The sequence below is a fragment of the Pogoniulus pusillus genome, chromosome Z, assembly GCF_015220805.1.
Source record: "Pogoniulus pusillus isolate bPogPus1 chromosome Z, bPogPus1.pri, whole genome shotgun sequence".
In the NCBI taxonomy this organism is placed as follows: Eukaryota; Metazoa; Chordata; class Aves; order Piciformes; family Lybiidae; genus Pogoniulus; species Pogoniulus pusillus.
The window spans coordinates 37,178,235-37,191,470 of record NC_087309.1 but is presented as its reverse complement, the minus strand read 5'-3'; the positions used below and the strand labels follow the sequence as shown (position 1 = coordinate 37,191,470).

At 40.6% G+C, this 13,236-nt stretch overlaps 1 protein-coding gene across 1 annotated transcript in view; it reads right to left on the bottom strand.

Moving 5' to 3' along the window:
- Window positions 1-13,236, bottom strand: part of ADGRV1 (adhesion G protein-coupled receptor V1) — a 450,458-nt gene that overhangs the window by 393,159 nt on the left and 44,063 nt on the right. Inside the window, 5 exon segments of the mRNA XM_064176319.1 lie at window positions 4,749-4,972; window positions 5,929-6,105; window positions 9,912-10,241; window positions 11,014-11,284; window positions 12,052-12,617. Coding sequence (XP_064032389.1) covers window positions 4,749-4,972; window positions 5,929-6,105; window positions 9,912-10,241; window positions 11,014-11,284; window positions 12,052-12,617 — 1,568 coding nt within the window.

The window sequence follows — 13,236 nt, the reverse complement described above, 5'->3', positions numbered from 1 at the left end:
ACCCTCTTGAACTGAAGAGCCCAGAACTGGACCCAGCTTTCAGATGAGACCTCACCAAAGTATAGAATCAACCAGGTTGGAAGAGACCTCCAAGATTATCTAGTCCAACCTAGCACCCAGCCCTAGCCAGTCAACTAGACCATGGCACTAAATGCCTCTTCCAGTCATTTCTTGAACACCTCCAGGGACGGTGCCTCCACCACCTCCTGGGCAGCCCATTCCAATGCCAATCACTCTCTCTGGGAAAAACTTCCTCCAAGCATCCAGCCTAGACCTCCCCCAGCACAACTTGAGAATGTGTCTCCTTGTTCTGTTGCTGGTTACCTGGGAGAAGAGACCAACCCCCACCTGGCTACAGCCTCCCTTCAGGTAGTTGTAGAGAGCAACGAGGTCTGCCCTGAGCCTCCTCTTCTCCAGGCTAAACAACCCCAGCTCCCTCAGCCTCCCTTCATAGGGATTGTGTTCCAGGTCTCTCAGCAGCTTCTTTGCCCTTCTCTGGGCACGTTTCAGTATCTCAACATCTCTCTTGAATGGAAGAGCCCAGAACTGGATGCAGTACTCAAGGTGTGGCCTGAGCAGTGCTGAGCACAGGGGAAGAAGGACAATGTCTATTGACCAGCCTGCCACAGTCCCTTTGATGCACCCCAAGATGCTGCTGGCCTTTTTGGCTACAAGGGCTGGCTCACAGTCATGCTGTTGTCCACCAGCACACCCAGAGCTGCTTTCCAGCAGGTCAGTTGCTAACCTATATCCCAGACGCAGGACCTTACACCTTTGCCCAACTCTCCAGCCCGTTCAGGTCATGCCAGATGGCAGCACAGCACTCCGTTGTGTCAGCCACCTCTCACAGTTTTGTGTCATCAGCAAACTTGCTGAGGGTGCATTACATCTATTTTTCCTGGTCCTTGATGAATATATTGAACAAGACTGGACCTAGTACTGACCCTCTGGAAACACCACTTGTTGTGGACCTCCAAGTGGACTCTGTGCCACTGACCACAACCCTACAAGCTTTTTCTTTTAGTCTTCACTCCACCCCACTGTTCATTCATCTAACCCACACCTCTTAAGCCTACATAGGAGGATGCTGTGGGAGATGGCGTCAGAACTTCTGCTGAAGTCAAGGTAAACAGCATCTACTGCCCTCCCCTCTGTGGCAGGGCACTCCAAAATCCCTTCTTCTCCCCTTCTCCATCTCTGGAGGTTTGAATGGGGGAATAAGAAGGCGCAAAACCACTTTGCAGGCCTGAAGGGGGCACAGCAAAAGGCTCCCTTTTCCGCACTCACACTGACTCGTGAGAAAGACCGTGCTGAAATCAGATGGTGATTGGCTGCCTTCTTTGCACCCAGTATATATTTGGCATGGGACACATTGTCTAGGAAGACTATCAACAGAGTAAGGAAAAAAGCCAATGCGGTTCCCATCCTGTGCAGTTCCACTCCAGTCCCGTTCTAGTCTCACCCTTGCACAGTTCGTGCCACTCTCCCACAAGTCTGCAAGTCTGGCACGTCCTTAGGTCCACCTGAGAGAGAGCTGCCAGCGGCACCCAGACCTGGCTTCTCTCAGACCGCTGTTTGTAGGAACACCTTCCCAGCAGTTTGGCTTTTTCCCCTGTGCTGCTAAGGCATCACCTTTCCATGATCTTTGCCTTGTCAAAGTTATGTCCACAGACACTTAGGACTTTGACAGTTCTTATTCACATTGGACTTAACATCGCATGGATCCACGACTGGATTACAGCTTGCAGTTTCAGAGGCTAGCACAGAAATTAAGCAAGGACTGCCTCTAAATTCCTACTTCATCTCTGTGAGTAAAATCTGCCATTTCCTAGGCTCTCTGCTCAGCCTGATTTGTAAGTGGGGTAAAGTTGCCTTGTAGCTTAGCCTTTTTCATTCTTTGACTTTCCTAAATGACTAAAATTGCCCATAAGCAGCCTCATGAAGCCAAATGAATTAGAGCCTGCAAATAAAATTTAACTAGTTCTGTATACAGTCTGGGGTGGGGCTTTCTGGGAAAATAACAACAACTCTATTTTATAATTCCTGCCTCATCAATTAAGCCCCAACCAAATCACCCTCATCTACTCATCTAATCGTGCCCTCATAGAAGCCTCTCAGATTAGTCAGACATCTGTCTATCACTTTGTTTCATAACTTTCCACTTAAATTTTTTGGCTATTTCTTGAAAGTCCTTCACAACTTTGATTCTCATTTCTAATCTAAGTTTCCCGTATTATTGTGCTGGAGACTCTGAAAAATGCCCTAATACAAACCATTTCCATTGACAGAAAAGAAAGCAGATGGATACTTGGAAAAGTCTCTTCTTTTTGTTGTTTCTTCTTTAACAGGACTGTCTTTTCAACACTGCAGCAGCCAAGGTAAAATGAAGTAACTTACTATGCACTACACACATCCACCAGCCAGATTTTACAGAGGCAGGCAAATGCTTTGAGGATGTTTAAAAGACAGCCTTTCCAAAATACCTTGAGGAGATGTTGGCTGACTTGCTAGTACTGTAATCACCGCAGATATCTGATGTTGAAGCTCCCAAGAGCGAGTTTGCACCTTCAGTATAGGATAAGAATATCTCTGCACTAGGTAAGGACTAGGTAAGCGCTATAGGCTGGGGACTGAGTGGCTGGAGAGCAGTCAGGAGGAAAAGGACCTGGGGGTACTGATAGATAGTAAGCTGAAGATGAGGCAGCAGTGTGCCCAGGTGGCCAAGAGAGCCAATGGCATCCTGGCCTGCATCAGGAACAGTGTGGCCAGTAGGACAAGGAAGGTTATTCTGCCCCTGTACTCAGCACTGGTCAGGCCACACCTTGAGTACTGTGTCCAGTTCTGGGCCCCTCAATTCGAGAGAGATGTTGAGGTGCTGGAATGTGTCCAGAGAAGGGCAACAAAGCTGGTGAGGGGCCTGGAACACAAACCCTATGAGGAGAGGCTGAGGGAGCTGGGCCTGTTTAGCCTGGAGAAGAGGAGGCTCAGGGGTGATCTTATTACTGTCTACAACTACCTGAAGGGAGGTTGTAGCCAGGTGGGGGGTGGCCTCTTCTCCCAGGTAACCAGCAATAGAACAAGGGACACAGTCTCAAGTTGTGCCAGGGTAGGTATAGGCTGGATATTAGGAGGAAGTTCTTCACAGAGAGAGTGATTTGCCATTGGAATGGGCTGCCCAGGGAGGTGGTGGAGGCACCGTCCCTGGGGGTCTTCAAGAAAAGACTGGATGAGGCACTTAGTGCCATGGTCTAGTTGATTGGATAGGGCAGGGTGCTAGGTTAGAGTGGATGATCATGGAGATCTCTTCCAACCTGGTTGATTCTATGATTCTATGACTGTGTAAGTAGCAAATACTCAGTGTGGACACTGCAGCTAGCAGAACTTTATTATATTTCCAGAAGTGGAAAACATATACCTGAGACTAATAAGAGGTTATAGAAGAAGTGATGGGGTTTCTGAACTATATATACAATTGAACTGCTGGAATCTGGACAGAAAACATAGCCAAGATTCTCCTATTAGTAAATCAAATGGGGAATTGACTCCTGAATAAGAACAAATAGTGACTCCTGAGTTCCCTTCCAACCTTAATTATCCTATAGCCTTGATTTTCTGCAGAAGGGACAGCACACCAGTGCTCTCTTTATAGCCAGAGTGCGTGATAATGGTAACAGGCTATTTTGGAAGCCAGGACTTGTGATGGAAGCATCCAATTGGCACAAGCAAGCTATACTGAGCATGTAGATCAAAGAAAGACAAAGCTGATGTAACTCTCAGCAGCATCCTAGTGTGCTAGTTTGATGCAGGGTAGAATGTTTTGGTGAGAAGAAGTAGATTATAGGCTGTGAAAAGAAAACAATGGTGATGTCCACTTCCCTCAGAAGTCTCACTGAGGAGTTTGGGAAGAAGAAACGAAAACATTAGATAACATTCTTGCCATTTTCTCTCACTCTGGCTTGAGCTGCTGACTGAGCTGCATCTCACTCCCTAACTTCACCTTTCATTTGGCCTAACCCACCTTTGCTGCTTAACCTCTTGGCCGAACCTCCATTCTTCCTTAGGACTGGGGTAAGATTGAGAGGAGCAGGGGAAAGGTGCAGGGGTGGTTGAGAGCCCCTCCTGGGGACTCAGGTTTCTGGGAGGGGAGTTGTGTTTCTGCATTACCTTTTACCTTGTATATTTCTGTCTATAACTGCATATACTGTAAATATCTGCTTGTATATTGTGCTAGCTGTAAATAAATAGCTTCATTTATATTCCCAGAGCCAGCTGAGACTAGTCTGGGTGATTTCCAAAGTGTGTGTTGGGGGGGGGGGGCGGGGAACACCCAAACCATCACACCTAGTTATAAATCTTTTCCTGACAGAAACACGATGATGTATTTCTTGCTCTTCTTCACTGTAATTTTTTCCCTTTATTTCACAAAACAGTACTTCTGTGAAAAATGAAGTTACCAGCAACAGCTATAGCCAAAGATTAAAGCCAAACAGATTTTCTAAACAGCACACATTATTTTCATCAAAATATAAACAAACTAATTAGATAATAAATACAACACAGTTGCTTACACTGATCTCCAGTCAATGAATTCATAGACAGTCAGAATCCAGGATCTGTTATCTCTTATCAACACAATACAGGTAATTCTAATTAATACTACAAGCAACCCTAATTAATACTACAGTAATTTATCATATATAAAGTGAGTACTAGAACTGATACATAGGAATGGAGTTAAGTTACAATACCTGTCCAAAGTTAACAGCAGAGTTTCATTCATTTCAGGTACATCATCAGCTTTAATAGTAATGTTGATTGCAGTATCACTTTGCCCAGATAAGAAAACCACAGAGCCATTAAAAGGACTGATATCATCTTGTGTTACTGCCTTTTGATTGGGACCTAAAGGTTTCAAACTCCAAAAGACAGTTGCCTGACCATCGGTCCCATCTCGATGTAGTGCAATAGAAACCTAGGAAACACAGATTACTGTTTGAATATGAGCTTCAGAATGTTCACCTTGTTTTCTTTCACTCCCACCTATGTATGAAGTATGAAATCGAAGATGATACATCAACAAAAATATATACTGAATCTTATCCTTTTAATCACTTTTCCATTATATAGACAAATGAGATGACAATCAGTATCACAAATGACGAAGCAACTATAAACACAAAAATACTTCCATGATTGATTTAATCAGTGTCCAGCTCAACAAGACAGAACCTATTATTTTAAACAAAACCATCATGATTTTACTCTCTTATAGTACAGTGCCAGTCTGTACTCTGTTTAATTAGCAGTTTGAACCCGAGAATAATAAATTAGTTGTCTGATTCAGGATTCTGGGGACAACTTTAGTGAAGAAAAATAGGGGGAGAAAGCAAAAAAGTATGAAAAAAAATCTTTAAAAAGCTGTCTCCAGCTGTGACTGAAGCACTCAGATGGCAGTGTTTTTTAAAATGCATCTTTGGGTTGTCAGAAACGTAAAAAGGGTAAGCTCTGGAAAGCACACCCAGAAAGACAAATTTTATGTTCACAGGTAAGTCAGATGTGAGACATGTCGACATTACCATGACATTCTGGAGCACTACCAGTCCCTACTCTACGTTACTAGTTTTGTATTTGGTGAAATGATGTCTGCACCATCTTTTTTTCTATGTCAGCACAAAGACTCAAATGGTTTTAGATGCTCACAGAGAAAGGAAAAATAAACCTTACTCTTCTGTTAATGACTAACATTATTTCAGACCTTAGTTTTCCAGGACTTTTTTGCCTTTTGCAGAGGACTATTTAGGATCACGTAGAACTCAGAGGGAGGATTATCCACACATTAACTTCCAAATGTTACATTAAATGTAGCCAATTTTATGTTTTCCAAATACATTTTCCATGCTAAAGGACAATATAAAAAGACTGACTTACCACTGTAGCAGGGGAATCTTCTGGCTCAGAAAGAATAATTGGAACGTTGCTAGTAAAGCCTATTTCTCCATTTGCAATATCTGGAGTTATCCTCAGAGAAATATTTCGAATCTCACCTAATCTAGGACTCAGAGGTGGGACTAGAGGAATTCTGTTCACCAGCTCAACTTTTTCCAGCTGTAGGAAGAAGAAAAAAAAATAAATAAGTAACTCTGGCACCCAGTCAGAACAATTCTGACATTTCTGAGTACGTCTCCTATGCAGGGAGCAATATATCTCCAGAACAAATTTCTCTTAGTATATATGCCAAAGCAACGAAGTTGATTTTGTTGAGCTTTGTCAGTAGCATGGTGTATCCCTTCCAGACAAATTCATGCTTGTGGACACAACCAAATCTGTATAAAGGGAGCAAGAACCATTCAGACTGGCCAATTCATTGCTCAACATATGAATCACAACAGCATAGATTTGACAAGGGGCCCAAGCTATTGCCCTAACTTCATTTTCTGCGCCATGCATTGATCAAATCTGCTGGAACTATGATTTACAACCTGTGATGAAGCCAAAGATAATTCAATTTTCTTTCCCCTCTCATACAACTTCAAGGACTTCTCTATTTGTAGTAACTAATGCATTGGAAGATTGAATTCAAAACTGAAAACCACTGCAGTATTTCAAAAATGTAGTCTCCTGTTGTCTTACCATATTTCTGATATTTTATTTATACTAAGAAATAGGAAAACATTTGCCCTTTCTTTGGATGGGACACGTTACTCACTAAACTGAGCAGCACTGATAGCAGCAGGGAAAGCAGGACTTGCCTGTTTAAGTATTTCCATCAAACATAATCTCTATTATATGTCAACATGAGTCATTGTAACAAATATTTCCATAACTGCTTTGCATATACTTCTGCAAATTTTGCACTGCTGCATGAAACAATGATGAACATCTTTTAACTCCCAAAAGAGTGGGTTTTTTTGCTTGGAGTTATCAGATATTGTCATTTAGTAAGGTTTTACTAGAGAAGAAGAAAGTGCTCTTATTTAAATTCATACAGCGACCATGAATCACTGTTTAAACTGATAGGGTTTTTTTTAAAGCACTTCAATTCTTAGCGCATTAATCTCTATAAAACACTTGGTCTGTATCATACTTTGTTCTACCATTGCTTGAGTAACACAAAAATATTAATGCAGAATTTGTTTAAGGATAGATGGAAATGCTTTATTTATTCCTATTGTATTCAGTAATTGACTCCTAACCATACCAGCCAGTTACTGAGTTTGAGAAACAGATGGTGGGACTGCTTGTTTCACTTCTTTTCTAAGCTTTCTTTTGGAGCAGCCCCAGCTCATGCAACTAACAGTGTGCAGGTGGATTACTTCATACTTATTGGCACAGTGAAGTTTCTGAAGTACTACACAGCTGAAAAATTTCGCATTGTTCAGTGCTTCTGGTCCTCTACAGTAACTCTGAGATTGTAACTTTGAGATTAAAGTATTAACTGATGAAGAACCAAGAAAATACCTATAGTTCAACATTTCCTTTTAAAGTATGTCAACTCACGAGGAAAAAAGAATGCATTGTGAATTGAACAATAATGGCAACCAGTTTATTAAATTAGTTAATCTTTCTGTCTGTACCAAACATGCACCTCAGGCTACAGCTGGTTATTTAATTGAAGATGTCACTGAAGAATGTTAATCTCACTTTTCCAGTTCCTCCATCCGTTCTCTAGCTGTGTTTAAGCTTCACTTCCTCCTCCACTCCTCCTCCTGATTCCTAAGTTGATCCTTCATTGTGCCCAGTACAAACTCTGCATAATCTTCTCATTCTGAACATGTTCACTGAGATTATAATTTATTCACAATACAGAGGGATTGTCACAGTGATAAACAGAGGTATTTTTCTTCCTTCTCTAAATGAATTATGTGTGCTGGAAAGCCCCTCTGATTTTGGTTATTCAAACAAAAAAGATTTTTATGGTTCACGGAGAAAGTACAGCACGTTCACCCCCTGCCTCCCTGGAATCCACAGTTTGAAAGGCCAGGCCAAGTGCCTGCATTCTGAAATACTTATCATATGTGTGTCTCGTCCTTAGTCCACGCTATTTAGTCCTCTTTATTTATAATGCATCATTTAAAAAGGGGCTTGGAACTGACTATTTAAGTTCTTCTGTAGAGCTTCCAGATCTCTTGCAGATGTAAAACACACTACCCTCTTGCAATATTCCAGAATGCAAACCCTGTCTAACTGTGAATGTAGAAAAAAGGCGTAATAGAAAAAACAATTATGTAGTTCTGGCAATATTTTATTTTATGGTTTTGTTTATTTGGGTTTGGGTTTTTTTTAAGTCAATGTGTGGAGAATGAGGTGGAGGAATGATAGCTCTTCAAGGTCTCAGAAGTGATTAAAACATCTTTGGTAGACAATATCTGGTGAATTTAACATCAGCATCCTCATTAGAGAGCTCTAAAGACATGTGGCTTAAAATGGAAAGATTAAATGAAACTCTTCTCTGGTGGGTCCACACTTGACGTAGTGTGTCAGACTACAGGATCAGCACAAGAGAGACATGGACCTGCTCAAATGGGTCTGAAGGATGGCCGTAAAGATCATCAGAGGGCTGCAGCACCTCCCCTATGGGAACAGGCTCAAAAAAATGGGGCTGTCGAGTCTGGAGACGACAAGGCTTCAGGGAGACCTCAGAGCTACATTTCAGTACCTAAAGGAGACCCAGAGGAAGGCTGAGGGAGGACAGTTTAGAAGGACGAGTGGTTATAGGAGGACAGGCAATGGCTCCGAACTGTGGCAGGGTACATTTTAGGCTGAACATTAGGAGTAAGTTCTTTATTGTAAGAGTGGTAACATATGGGAACAGGTTGCCAGGGTTGAGGCCCCATCCCTACAGACATTCAAGATCAGACTTGATGTGACCCTGGGTAGCCTGATCTAGTTGGAGGTGTCACTACTTAATGCAGGTGACTGGATAAGATGAGCTTTGAGGGCCTCTTCCAACCCAATGCAACCTGCGAATCGGTGAACTAAGAAATGCCTCTGTGGCTTGTGTTTTGGACACACTAACTTATTCTTTTCATCTGTGTATCAAGATTTCTGCCTGGGCTATGTTGTGATCCCAGATGACCAGAGTGGCAATAGTTAATCATAGGAAACAGAGATTATGGGGTTGTCCTATCAGCAGATGAGAAAATAAGTACAACAAACACTGAATACAGTGCCCAGGATCTTCCACAGCAGTTTATCTGAACAGTAACTTTCTAAAATGTAAGCAAATTTGGTTTCTCCAGTAAAAATTGAATGCCTTGGAAAGTGGATATTCTTTCTTTAAATATTTTGGTTGAAAATCCTACTTTATGTCCTAAATACAATTTTAGTGACTTTTTTTCCAGTTAACTATAGTTATCAACAGCAGAAATTCCCTTCTCACACATACAGAAAGTAAACAGGAAAACACTTAAAAGGGCATGTACAGGGAAAACTGGAAAAAGAAGTACTTTTTAAGTTCTCTGGCCAAATTTAGGTATAAATGAAATACAATGTAAGACTGACTTTTTAAATGTGTATTTACTTATTTGTAATTTCTATATAGTTTGTCATGCAATGTCTGTAATTTAAGAATCTGAGTGTGGTTAAAATTAAAGCCAAGGGGTAGACAGAGAAACGTAATTTAAAAGGTGACTAACTTTTGCAACATTGATCTCATTTTGTTAAATTCTGTCATTAACACCTGGATTACTTTTTTTTTTTAATGGTGCCTTCAGTAAAGAATTTAGGAATAAAAATTTTAATGCCATATTTATGGAAGCTATCTCTAAGTAAGAGTGTTCTTAGCTACAGAGCTAATCCCTTTTTTTCTTTTATAAGAGGTAGGAGAATTTTAATTAAACTGAAAGGGATGGAGCCATTACTGAATATCCTTTCTATTATGCAGGCTGAAAAAACATCCCAAAAGTACATACCTGTACAAGGAAATGAGCACCATTTTGAAGAAATGCATCATTTCTTATTGGTATATTTAAAATATATTGTGTTTTTCCTTCTGGAAACACGAGAATGTTTCTTCCAGACATATTTAGAATGCCATCTTTTGCTCTTGCAGGATCCAGAGCTCCAGCTGGAATATACAGAGCAGTATAAACCAACTGCACATCTCCAACTGTTCCTCTCTCCCTTGCAAAACTCAAGGATAAAAAGCGTCCCGTTGGATTGCTTTCAATCTTCTGATTCTCCAAAGGATGAAATTTTATCAGGCCATAAACATCATCACTATCCTGAATGTAAAACAGAAGCTGCAAAACAGAAAACAGCATCACTTACTCCATGCCACAGTTGCTCTATAACACTGTTTTCTTGCTTCCACAAAAGCATGTCCTCTCTGTCATCATACATTTTTCTCCTTAGTGAATTGGCACAGAAGAAAGAAATCAGATTGACAGCCCCAAAGTATTCTTTGTGCACAGGCACCACAACACTGGCAGCGGCAACTTTCCCACTATGCATCATCCGTGTGCCAGAAGGAGCTCTGAATAACTGATTTTTTGGTTCAGCAGCCAAAGTGAATAATTTTTAAATGGCTCAGATTGTGAAAAATTCTGTTTTATTCACCAGGTCCATTCCAACTGTTTTAGAGGAAGACAAAGTAGGCACTTGAGTCACAAAACCATCAGCAACGCCAGCCACTCTTTATTTAACAGTTCAGAGGTCAAGGTTTTAATCATCAACTCCTCCTCTGGAGCTGTTCCTCTGTGTAAAACATTTCGATAATCGTTAAGACAGCAAATGAGCAGGTGAAATATGTTTCCAGCCTTCTCTTAGAGAGAAGCACTTACACAATGATATGTAAATTGGGAATAATCTAAGATGAATACTACCACATTTTAAAAGTCTAGCTTTATATACTACACTAAACCAAATACTTTGGATATGGGTATACACCAGATAATATTAAGGATTAATTAGTTTAACTTTTCAAGACATTTTAGCCACACAATCAGCACTGTCTAAGTGCTTAATCATTACCTATTATTACACTCTGCAAAAGAATCCCAAAGGCAAACTTACCTCTGACGGTTCACTGACTTCTGCACCTCCCTGTATCGTATGAGCCAAGAGTTTCAGGAGATATGGCTCTGCCTCTTCCGGTACATCATCATCAATAATGTCCAGAGGAAGTGTTACCAGCATCTCTCCTTGATCAAAAAATATCTCCCCAGTCTCTGGAGTGAGGTCTGCAGTCACAGGTGAGGGATCACTGCTATTTCTGATTATAACCCAAGTAACAGAAACATTTCCATGTGTTCCACCATTTCTCACAATTGTGATCCCTTCAAACCTATAGTTTTGAAAGAAAATAAAACCCCACAATGTAAAACTATCATTAAGGCTTTATTAATTATCAGTTCTCTGAAAGATATACTTTGTCTTAAGTGGAATAAATGTTAAATGCTGACATTTCAGTCAGGGCTTGCAGCTTGTGAAATCAGAACACACATATAAGACTCTTCTTAGAGTGCTTACTCATGAGCCTTCTGTAATGTCTGTAAAGACATTTAATAGAATCATAGATTAATTTCCAGCTGGGCTTTGGCCTTTCTAATTTTCTCTCTGCATAGCCTCACAGGGAGTCTGTAGTCCTCCTGAGTGGCCTTCTTTTAGAATTAGGACTTAGCCTGTTAGAACTTACTTTGCTTACAGCAAAGACACTTCAGAAGCAGAGACAACTGTTTCACATTTGTCTGAAGAAATACATGTCAAATTTCAGAAAAAACTTTATTAATTTTCTGCATAATTTTACGTACTACATCAAAATACAGCTGCCAGGAGTGATAATTTAAATATGAACCTGAACAAATTATTTGTCTCTGTACTGAAATACAAAGGTTGTTTTTTGTATTACATACTTCCCATGTAAGGACATGGAGACATTTTCACTCCTTTAAGATCTTTGTAGATACAGCTGACAATAATAGCACACTGATTTCTACATTATCTTTTCAATAGTGACTTTATAATTATCTTCGGTGAAAACGTAAGGATGCTTAATGATGCTAAGCAAATCTCACAGACTGACTAGATACTAAATCTGAAGATCTGCAGTACCTTGAAATTTGGTCTTCATCAATGATAACAGTCTGAGCAAACAGGATACTGTTGATTGATAGTACTCCGTAGGGTTTATCATTCGGTTGGATGGTGACATGAACAACAGATGGATTAACCAAAACAGCATCTCCTTGCAGAGTGTCCTTAAGAAGAATAATCTGAAAGGTCTCAGCAATTTCTGGTATGGCATCATCAAGTATCTTAAATTTTATGTAAGTTTCATGAACTAGAGGTGGGAAAACAATAGTTGCATTTGGCTGTAGATCTAGGAAGTCTACATTAAGCTGTGCATGTGCTGTTGTATCCCCGGTTATGATGGCGTAATTGACAGAGACTTCACATTCATCAGGGCCAATTAATTTTCCGCTGACATCCTTACCACGAACCACCTGAATTGTTAGCACACCAACTTCCTCAGGCACCATGTAAGCACTCTGAACAAAACGCACAGGACTGTCATTTTTCCTAATATTAATCTGAACAGAGTTTCTTGTGGCATTGATTTCGGCCCCTCCTTCCACGCTCCTCAGATAAACAACAAACAGTTCATCATTTTCAGGTACCTAAGAGGAAGAACATTGTATTATATAGGCATCTGGGTGTAAGTCACATTTCAAATACTTGCAGAATGTTCTGACTGAGAATGCTGGTCTATATATTTCGCAGGAAAGGGAAATTGTACAAATGTGGGAACCAAAAAAGGGAGTAAGTGAAACATGATGAATGATGTATCTTTGGAGCGCTTCCCTGTGTATCCTTGATGCAGTAAGATCTTGGATAGAAACATAGTAAATTGGTATTCTCATCTTGTGTAACACTTGGAATGGGCTGCCCAGGAAGGTGGTGGAGTCACCTTCCCTGGAGGTGTTCAAGAAAAGACTGGATGAGGCACTTAGTGCCATGGTCTAGTTGGCTGGATAGGGCTGGGGGATGGGTTGGACTGGATGATCTTTGAGGTCTCTTCCAATCTGGTTGCTCTATGATTCTATGATTTGCATGGAAGTGACATAACTTAGAAAAAAGAACTGAAAGAAGTCTGTGTTAAAATAGCTAACATCTCGCTATTACTCCCTGTTATCCAATAAGAATGTCTGGAACAATATTTTATCCAATTACTGTGTTCTATAACTTGTAGAATTACTGCAAGTTGTAGTATGGGATATAAAAATACTATGGATATAG